Source organism: Ctenopharyngodon idella, chromosome 4, assembly GCF_019924925.1.
Source record: "Ctenopharyngodon idella isolate HZGC_01 chromosome 4, HZGC01, whole genome shotgun sequence".
In the NCBI taxonomy this organism is placed as follows: Eukaryota; Metazoa; Chordata; class Actinopteri; order Cypriniformes; family Xenocyprididae; genus Ctenopharyngodon; species Ctenopharyngodon idella.
In genome coordinates this window covers 9,493,966-9,504,781 of record NC_067223.1, presented here as the reverse complement: position 1 = coordinate 9,504,781, position 10,816 = coordinate 9,493,966, and the positions used below count along the sequence as shown (strand labels likewise).

Below are 10,816 nucleotides of genomic sequence, written 5' to 3'. Positions count from 1 at the left end.
ATATTAAATAAAGAAGTCAAGAGAAGGAGAGATAATAATGAACAGTCAGAAAAAGAGATTTAAAAGAACTCAAAGAGAGAGAGAAAATATTTCATAAAATCCGTTAGATTTTATAAAAATAAAAGAAATCCACTCTAACCAGAACACACCAGTCCAACATGAGAACAGTTGTTTTGGTGTGATGGTGATGTTGGGCAGAGGTGAATCTGAGACTCATTTCCTCTGCACTGAATCTCTTTTGTCCACATCTGAGCGTCTCCTTTGCCAAAAGCATCTTCTCCCAGCACCTGTACAGGAGCCCCACAGTCCAGCTCTCTACACACAACCTCTGCATCCTGCTGGTCAAAGGCAGCAGCACACACTGAAACCCACGTCTGATTATCAAGTATCTCTAACCTCCCAGAGCAGCGAGAACCTCCAACCAGCCTGACTTCTGAAAGAATCCAGATCATTATAAGATATATATATATATATATATATATATATATATATATATAAGTGAAAAAGATTGAGAAAAATGTTAAAGAAACATAGGTTTATTCTAATTTATTTATTAGCATACATTTTAAGTGAAATACAGAGAAACAACAGTGAATGTTTAAACATGAACAATTGTGATTTGAGGCAAGCAAGATTTAGTTTGAAACAAATGTATTCAGCAAAGATGCCGTTTAAAATGGCAGTTAAGTCATTAAGAATGTTACAAAATATTTGTTTCAAATGCATGCTTTTAACTTTGTTCAAAGTATCCTTCAAACACACACACACACACACACACACACACACACACACACACACACACAATTCATTAAGCAACATAACCATTTTCAACTGTGCTGAAATGTTTCTTGAGCACCAAATATACAAATGATTTCTGAAGAATCATGTGACACTGAAAACTGGGGTAATGTCTGCTAAAAATTCAGCTTTGCATCACAGGAAAAAAATACATCTTAAAATATATTAAAATAGAAAACAGTTATTTTAAACTGTAAGTTTCAGCTTTGGTGGGCATAAGCAACTTCTTTCAAAAACATAATCTTACTGACCCCAAACTTTAGAATGCTGAATATAAAATTAAAATATTTCACATTTTATGCAGCTGGTGAAAAGCAGACTATTTTTAGTTATGTAATAATACGGTGCAGAATGGAGCAGTTTACCTGAGCAGATGACTCCAGCATCTTCAGAATGATCACAGTTGCTTTTACCCCATCCTGTTGAGCCACAGTTTTTCAGTGTAGATTCTAATCCAGTACACATGACAAAACTCATCCAGATTGGTCCTGATCCTGGTCTAAAATGAGCATCACTTAGAGCATCTACAGGTTCTCCACAGTCCAGCTCTCTACACACCACTGCAGCATCAGCCATATCCCAGAGATCATCACACACTGTTCCCCACTGACCTCTATGAAGAACCTCCACTCTACCAGCACAGCGACTGTGACCACCAACCAACCTTACATACCCACTGTCCTTTTGTGCAGCAGAACAATGAAAGACTGAGAGAGAGAAAAAAGAAAAAAAGAAAAGAGGAAAGGATATTAACAACAAAGCATAATAAACAGTACATAATATGTGCCAGTTAGACAACAAGTCAGCTGCAGTATCTAATTCCATATAAATGTTTGAATTGAGATCAATTCTTCCTCAACTGAAAGTATAAACCTACTGGTGATGAGTTTTATTAGAAACATCAGACTCCTCATCGTCGTCTTCTGCTTGATGCGCACCATTTCTTCAGCTCAGAGCGTGGCACGAGATTCTTTTCTGTCCCTCGAATACACTGAAGAACATGGGTACTGTCAGCCCCCTAAAGAGGAGAGCCCTAAAACTTTCCAATCAGGTTCATCATTACCTTATTAGACACAACAGAGGAAATCATCAAACAACTTCAGTGGCAAATCAGAGGAGGTATTTCTGATTTTCACCATATATATCATATATACGTCAGCTCTGAAAAGAACTCCTCCTCCCTATCGAGACACTTCACTTCATGCACACACACACATTAGAGGCAAAAATAGTCACACATAATTTGGGAGACTTTGAAGATTTCAGAGAGAGGAAGCACCTTATATTAAATACAGCATCAAACCCAAACACCTGCTGATACAAACACTGATAACTGCTCAGTTCAAACATCATAACATGTAAAAAATATATTTATGTTGAATATATATATATATATATATATATATATATAATATATTATATATAAAATATATAATAATTGAATATATTATATATAAAATACAGGGCTAAATATTTTAATATTTTTATTATGTCAAAAACTATTTACTGTCCCAAATTAAAGCTAAATTTGCAAACCTGATCCCCTTTTTAGCATAGTTTTTATTATTATTTAATTTGATAAATTTTAATGTTTGTTGTTATCAAATCAGTTGTAAATATAAAGTTTTCATTCACTATAACACACAGAACTTAGCAACCTTAAGCAATGTTCATGTGCATTGAATGTGCAATGCGTTACTCACCCAAAAGGTGGCAGCAAAACACTTGTTCAAATAGAGGGCAGCAAAAACGAGCGGATGAACGTCTTGTCCTTGTCTTGACAGGAGAGAGCGTCTCAATGCTTACTGAAACAGAAATTGTTCAGTTCTTTCTTATAATAAAAATTCAGAATGATTTTTGGTCAAACGCATTTTATTGTAGTAAAATGTTTTGGTAAAAAGTCTGCAAATTGAGCTCTACAACAGTCAGCAACATAGTGCTTCATAGATTCAGGGCTGAGTGTGGAGAGATTTAAAGTTCTATTTACAACCATTTATAAGTGACCAAGTGATCAACAATAAATAAAGACATTTTAAATATCTGCATAATGAAAATATATGACACTTCAGTTGGTATGAGTTACCGCTGACGACGTTTAGCCATCTACATATGCAAGACAGTTCATCCTGGTCACTGCTTTCAGAAGAACACAATCCAGTTTGTTGCAAACACCACCTCTCCTGCGTGTGTGAGAAGTAAAATTCAGAGATTACACTCTTTCCAGTGCACTTTACTGTTCTCTTACACTATACATTGTTCAATACAGAACTTCACAGAGGCTCCATCTTCACTCCCAACCACTAGACCAGTTCAAGTTTTAACCAGTTCCACCAACATCTGTCCACAGTAAGGGCTGAATAACCACAGAAACCCATCTCAAATAAGATCAGATGTCCACAGATGGAATATCTGCAGAGGTTTCAGCAGCACATCAAGTTCCAGCAGCTCGTAGGCCCTGTTTCTGCATGACATTCCAGAGTTTGTGGAGGTTGGACTGAGTGATGAGGTCGTCTGGTTTGAGCTGCAGTGCACGGAGGTAGTTGCTCTCAGCTTCCTTCAGCTTCCCATTAAGATGGAGGATGGAGGATTCATCAGAGCTGCTGGATGCTGGGAGAACGAGAAAAGCAGACACAAAAAGAGAGAACCATTGGTGGGTATAGAATCAGGCAATAAAAAATAAAACCCCAGAACATTCTAAAAAGCAGATGCAACAAATATGATGGAAGACTTTAGAAAATCTGCAAGGTAACAGCAAGGTACAAAAGTATCCATATCATCTAACAAAATGGCTGAAGGCAGCACTTATTATTATTATTATTATAACAATGATAACAAGTATGTGATAATGAGCCCAATATTAAAATAAGAAGAATTATAATATATTTACAGATATACAGTCAAACCAAAATGTATTTAGACACCTTGAACATTTCAGTCATTAATACAGTTCACTATAGTTTAAATAAATGGTAATAAAATATGCCAAGATCTCAGAGTTAAACTGTGTCAGAAAAAAATAATCTTACAGTTGATCTCAAAAGTTTACATACCCCTTGCAGAATCTAGAAAAATGTGAATCATTTTAACAAAATAAGAAGGATCATGAAAATTGCATGTTATTTTTTATTTAGTACGGTCCTGAATAAACTATTTCACATAACAGTTGTTTACATAAAGTCTACGAGACCAAAAAAAAAAAAAAATTGCTGAATTTATAAAAATGACCCTGTTCAAAAGTTTACATAGCCTTGATTCTTAATACTGTGTGGTTATCTGGATAATCCACGACTGTTTTTTTGTTTTTGTTTTGTGATGGTTGTTCATGTTTGTTCTGAGCAGTTAAACTGAGCTCTGTTCTTCAGAAAAATCCTCCAGGTCCTGCAGATTCTTTGGTTTTCCAGCATCTTTTGCATATTTGAACCCTTTCCAGCAGTGACTGTATGATTCTGAGATCCATCTTTTCACACGGAGGACAACTGAGGGACTCAGACACAAGTATTAAACAAGGTTCAAACATTCACTGATGCTCCAGAAGGAAACACGACGCATTAAGAGTCGGGGATGTAAACTTTTTGAATTGGATGAACAGAATAAATTGTACTTTTTTTTTGTCTTCTGGGAAACATGTAAGTATCTTTTGTAGCTTCCAAAGGGCAGAACTAAATGAAAAAATATGTTCTTTAAACAAAATAAAAAAAACTTGCACATTAACTTCTTGTTCAAAAGTTTTCACCCCTGACTCTTAACGCATCGTGTTTCCTTCTGGAGCATCAGTGAATGTTTGCAGCTTTTGTAATAGTTTCTGAGTCCCTCAGTTGTCCTCAGTGTGAAAAGATGGATCTCAATATCCTACAGTCACTGCTGGAAAGGGTTCAAATATGCAGAAGATGCTGGAAAACCAAAGAATCTGCAGGTCCTGAAGGATTTTTCTGAAGAACAGAGCTCAGTTTAACTGCTCAGAACAAACAAGGGACTCATGAACAACCATCACACAACAAAAAAATGTGGATTATCCAGGTAACCACACAGTATTAAGAATCAAGGGTAAACTTTTGAATGGGGTCATTTCTATAAATTCTGCTATTTTTTTAGTCTTGTGGACTTTATGTAAACAACTGTTATGTGAAATAGCTTATTAAGGACAGTACTAAATAAAAAAATAACATGCAATTTTCATGATCCTTCTTATTTTGTTAAAATGATTAACAGATTCTGCAAGGGGTATGTAAACTTTTGAGCTCAACTGTAATTATGTCAGATAACACTTAAGCAAAACATGGTCAGGTCAAAGTGTCTGAATAATTTTTGGTTCCAAATTTTTATCAGTTTTACTGGTAGTCCACTGTATGAAGATTTTTTTCAAAAATACAGAGACAGTAAGGCAAAGAGAGCGAGAGTGGAGGATGGAGGAGGACATGAGGCACAATGAACCTCTGCTGCTTCACTGTGGGATGTTTCTTTTAGTTTTAAATTACATAAATTGTACATTGAGAGTGCTCCAAGGCCACATTACAAGACATAATTCGAAATAGCAGTAATGGTCGATTTCCAAAAAAAAAAAAAAAAAAAACTTGAAAGTTTCACTTAAATTTCAAACAAATTGTGGTCGTTGAAAAAGACCTACAGCAGCAGCAAACAGACTGGAGCAGCTTGAGCACAAAGAGAGACTCTTGACAGGAAGACAGGATTCTGAAGAAGACCTACAAAAAGTTTTGAAAGTAACATGCGAGCCATGAGATTTAAGATTTCCCACAGGTAAAGTCAAGTCAAGAGCCACCTTTATTCATAGCACTTCATACAATATAGATTGTTTCAAAGCATTATGGTAATAAACAAGAAATGATGATTCAATGATGCAAACAGAGTTCAATTCTACTAGAAAGACAACAGTTCAGTGCTGATTCAGTTCGGTTCAATAACTGTGAAGTTCATCAATTATGGAATGAGTTCAATTCAGCAATAAAGCAGAAAACAGTGATGTCATCATCCAGCTCAGTTCAGTCTGATAGTGTCAGTGCAGTCAAATCAAATATATTGTTGAATATTAAGTGTCCCCAACTAAGCAAGCCAAAAGGTGACAGTGTCAAGGAACCCAAACTCCACTGGGGACAGGAATGGATGAAAAAAAAGTCTTGGAGAAACCCTTACAAGAAACATTCTGGATTTTTTACATTTTCAAAAAAAAAAAAAAAAAAAAAAAAAGATAGCAGTAAAAGACAAGGTCTACATAAATCAAAGCATAATCTCCAAATCTCCAACACTTTTAAATACAAACCAGCATGAATAGTCAATAGCCAAATGCCTAGAATTGCATATTCATTTTTGAAGTTTTGTCAGACTTTAGACTACATAAAGTTTGAAGTTTATTTTTTCTGCTTAACAATTTTGAGTTAACAGAAAATAAACATTAGAAAAATCACAACAGAGATAAATTAAATAAGAAAATCAACCATATTAAAAATTTCTCTAAAATACAACCACATCAAAGACAGATAACAGAATAATCAAGATAATGAATCAGATATTCTTAAAAGAGTCATTCTTGTCTGTAATTAACATTCTTTAGCTGTAATCAGAACAATTCAGGAATCAGGAGTAGATGAGCATTATGATCTCTCAAAAAATGAGAAAGATCTTTCTCTTTAAAAAATGCTGTTGGATTAAAGATTCAATATATACATTTTTGTAATATTTAGTAATCTTTTTGTGTGATGTAATGCAATTTAGTTCTTATTAGGAGAGTTCTTCAGTTCTATTGGTGTAAATGTACAACATCACAGCCACTGAATAACATTTATGCAAACATCCTATTTCAGGTTATTTATGAATGTTTTCTAACATATTTTTAACAAATTTTCAGAAAACATATTTGTGCAAGACATTGTAACTAGAAGACATTGTAACTAGAACTGTCACTGGAAGACTATCCTACATTCCTCAGAAAGAGGAAATAAATAGTTAAGTGTAGAAACATTTAACCCTGACTCTGATTCATAACACTGAACTGTGGAAATCATGACAATAAACAATGTTTAGAAATTATAATGTTAGCAGTATTTCATTTATGAAGATTGTGTTAATGACCATATTTAAGTAGTTTATCAAAGAATATTGAAAAGAGAATGAAAGGCAACTCTATCTCCCAGTTTCAGACAAGGCTTAAGCTAGTCCTAGACTAAAATGCATGTTTGAGTTGTTTTAACTGAAAACAACTTGCACTGACATTTCCTAAAATATGTCAGTGCCATTGTTTTGTCTCAAGATGCACACCAGTCATGTTATTTTTTAAGAGTACATTTATAAAAACTACTTAAAATGTCCTAATTGAACTAAGGCCTAATCTTGGCTTAATCTAAGCCCTGTATGTGAAACCAGGCCTAAAAGTATTTTTTTTTTTTTTTCAAAATTTTGTTAAATTCAATAAAAAAATAAAAATAAAAAAACAAACATCAGAAGTTGTAATGAACAGTGGCAGTAGGCGTGGCCATTAAGTCATACAGTTTCTCTCTCATTGTTTGACTCCTCCACATTATCATAGTCTGTATTAAAAAAAAAAAAAAAAAAAAAAAAAAACAATAACAACAAACAACAACACAGTTCAATATTGTGATTGCATTAGTATTTTAAACTGAGTTCAATTAAATTAGCAAATGACTATTAAAATTGTATTAAATAATGAGGTGTGTTCAAACTTTTGAGTGTATACATATATACACACACACACACACACACACACACACACACACACACACACACACACACAAACACACCAGATATACATATAAAATATAAATATAAATACAGTGGTGTGGGCAATTCAGTTTACTCATGAAGGGGTCAATTCATAAATTGTGTGTCTTAAACATGAAATATATTATTACAATATATTTAATAAGTGTAGGAATCATAAAACAAAAAGGTTAGTCCTACCTAACAAGTTTCTCAAGTCTTCAGTGATACTCCACACATCATCATACTCCTCCTGATCCCCCTCTTTACACATGTAAAATATAAAAAAGCTCATTTAATACAGCTTGTGTCACTGATGTCACTGATCTCTTTCCCCTCATGACTGTCTGAGATTATTAGATTAAACCTGAAGCCATGATTATTCATTAATGGTAGAAGAGCTTGTTCAACGTATCTTAGAAAACATGTAGATTATAAATGAAGTTGTGTGACTCACCCATTACACATTGAGAGCACTGTCCATTAATGATGACATCATCATAATTCTCTGGTGTGTCCACTACACACACACACACACACACACACACACACACACACACACACACACACACAACATAAGCTCTTAAATATTACTTTAAGCTACTAAAATAACATTTTATCTGAACTTGTCTCACCTTCAAGAAAAAAAAGGTGTAAAAAGAGCAAAATTATATCTAAAAAAAAAAAACAACAACACACCTTTTTCAGTACCACTGGTCTGTCCACTGGTAATGACATCATCATAGTCCTCTGGTGTGTCATCTACAAATTTAACATGAAATCAATGCCATCAAGCTCAAAACAAACTTGAATGTATATATTAATATGTAGATTGTAAAATTACAGATAGAGAACTTCAACTACATAGTACACCTGTCTCACGATCTGGTTTTGGTCCATCAAAGATGATTTCCTCATAGTATCCTGATGTGCATGTATTCGCCCTCTCTTCAACATCAGAACAAAATGTTAATATCAAATAATAAAGATATTTGCAGAAATAAAATGCAGGCAGTGAGACCACTTTACTCATCTAATGAAATCAAATGACCAGTTTACAAGGCCAATGTCCTATTATACCGTTGCTATTTAAAACATCAGACTCTATTATTAGCATTGTATATTGTGGTGCAAACATTTACAGGTCATTTATCTCCTGGAATTGGTGAATTTTACTGTTTACATTTGTTTACTGAATTTGTAAAATCACCTCTATAACCTGAGAGAAGTGAATCCACATCTTCATGCCCAGGACGCAGATCTTCAGAGATGAGACTCCCTGTTAAAGGAGAGAGGAACAGAACAAAAACAGACTGAATTCTAATATACTTTGGGTCATACAGCTCTGTGGATTGATACAGTATGTGATTATAATTGATTATGCAGATGTTGCTGATGTCGCTGTTAATTAATGATGAAGTGATAGAGATACATAATTAACACTGAAGGATGAAATATCTCACTTAGTAACAAAACTAACACAGATGACTGAGGTTTTAGCTTGATGGCATTTCTTTTCTCAGCGAGGATTTCAGAATTATCTAAACACATGAATCAGTTTCATTCCAATCAATTAAACGTGCCCTGTGAAGTGGAGTTCACAGGATATTCCACTAACTTAAGTGAGATTCCATTCCAAAGGGAGTATATAAGTTTAGTATGAATGGCAATGAAAAAGGGAAAATGAAATAGGGAATAAGGGTTCATCGATACATCACTTCACAGGAAGTGGAGAGGGAAATTTACCCAGCTGTCATTGTGCATCACTCCAGTACTTGAAGTTTGAATGAAATAAACACCAGGGAATGGACGTGAGGCTTTTTAATTAATTTAATTAGTCCCATGTGTGGTTTGTACATGATTGTTAATGGTTACAATGTGCACAAGAAGTTTTTAACAGTCTCCCATGATGCCTCACCTGTATGAGTTAAGTGATTGTGTCTGTGATAAATTTCCTCATAAACTACCTCACTTGGAGCCCTGTGTAGTCCTGTGTACCAGTCAGAGAGAGCTGTGAGTGTAGAGAGACAAACCTGCTGTCAGTTCACAACACATGACTGATCACACACTGAATAAGACACAATATGACAGTCTCTGGATCTCTCCTACCTCTCCTCATCACTCTGTTCTGCTGAATCAGTATAAGCAGTGGCACTAAGAGCAGTAAGAGCACAACTCCCAGTACAATCACAAGCACAGAGAGAGACGCTGCTGGAGGAGTTTGTGGACGAGAGACTGATGTTGAGCTCACTGTCTGAGAAACTGGAGGAGAAGATGATGTTGTTGTGGCAGGAGTAGTGGACACTGACAAATCTAGCAAAACAGACACAAACATATTCAATATCATGCTAATACACAAATATTATTAGCAATGACTGAATAAAATTTGATCAGTGTTTTGCTGTGACCTGCACAGGTGAGTCCAGCGTGCTCTTTGTGGGAGCAGTCAGTGTGGTTCTTCAGGGAGAGAGGACAGTCCCACAGGTGAATCTCATTCCCTCTGCACTCGACACTGTTCAGCCACACAACACCTTCACCATAACCAAAAGCTGAATTCCCATCAGCCCTCAGTGCTGCTCCACAACCCAGCTGCCTGCAGACCACCTGAGCATCGCTGATGTCCCACAGATCATCACAGACTGAGCCCCACACAGCGTTATGATACACCTCCAGCCTCCCAGAGCACCGGCCCTCCCCTCCACTCAGTCTGAGAGGAACATGATCTAAATCACAGACATCAACCATCACTGACCAGCTTCAGGACAGCATCTACAATAACACATTTACATCACATTTTATAACTATTTAAAGTTCTGATAACAATAAACTTACCTGAACACTGTCTCTGGTTAGGAGATGGTGAGGTAAAACATGTCAGACGACTCTGAGGAGATTCAGGATTCTCCTTCTCTGAGATTAAAACATGTTAAAATTTTATTTCGCCACCAAAGAGAAAAATCATTAAAAAATAATCATATTATAATCATACAACCACTTCAAACTACCTTAAATAAGTAAAAAATATCATCTTACCTGAGCAGGTGATCTTTGCCACTTCATTATCACAGTCATTCAGTCCCCAGGGTGAAGATGGACACTGCCATAGAGTGGTATCATGACGTCGACATTTAAAATAATCCAGCCAATTTTGAGACTTCAGTCCCTTTGAAAAATTGGGTTCACTGCCAGATCTTCCACAGTTCAGCTCCTGACAGATCAGACTCGCTGTGTCTCTGTCCATCTTATTGTAACACACATTACCCCAGGATCCATTGTAGAAAACCTCCAC

General features: G+C 35.5%; 2 protein-coding genes across 2 annotated transcripts in view; both read right to left on the bottom strand.

Annotated features, from left to right (window-relative positions):
• Position 1: 1 nt before the first annotated feature.
• On the bottom strand, positions 2–1,905 carry LOC127510411 (soluble scavenger receptor cysteine-rich domain-containing protein SSC5D-like). Its single transcript, XM_051889912.1, has 3 exons — positions 1,676–1,905; positions 1,164–1,505; positions 2–433 (listed from the first exon to the last, which is right to left on the bottom strand). The coding sequence occupies exons 1-3, from the start codon at positions 1,737–1,739 to the stop codon at positions 135–137; spliced, it is 705 nt and encodes a 234-aa protein (XP_051745872.1). The 5' UTR covers positions 1,740–1,905; the 3' UTR covers positions 2–134.
• A 747-nt stretch (positions 1,906–2,652) lies between these two features.
• Positions 2,653–10,816, bottom strand: part of LOC127511427 (scavenger receptor cysteine-rich type 1 protein M130-like) — a 28,721-nt gene continuing 20,557 nt past the window's right edge. Inside the window, exons 11-18 of the mRNA XM_051892235.1 lie at positions 9,637–9,840; positions 9,446–9,538; positions 8,738–8,806; positions 8,401–8,475; positions 8,227–8,289; positions 7,985–8,047; positions 7,729–7,791; positions 2,653–3,405 (exon numbers count right to left, since the gene is read on the bottom strand). Coding sequence (XP_051748195.1) covers positions 3,230–3,405; positions 7,729–7,791; positions 7,985–8,047; positions 8,227–8,289; positions 8,401–8,475; positions 8,738–8,806; positions 9,446–9,538; positions 9,637–9,840 — 806 coding nt within the window. The 3' untranslated portion in view covers positions 2,653–3,229. The remainder of the gene's footprint in view (positions 3,406–7,728; positions 7,792–7,984; positions 8,048–8,226; positions 8,290–8,400; positions 8,476–8,737; positions 8,807–9,445; positions 9,539–9,636; positions 9,841–10,816) is intronic.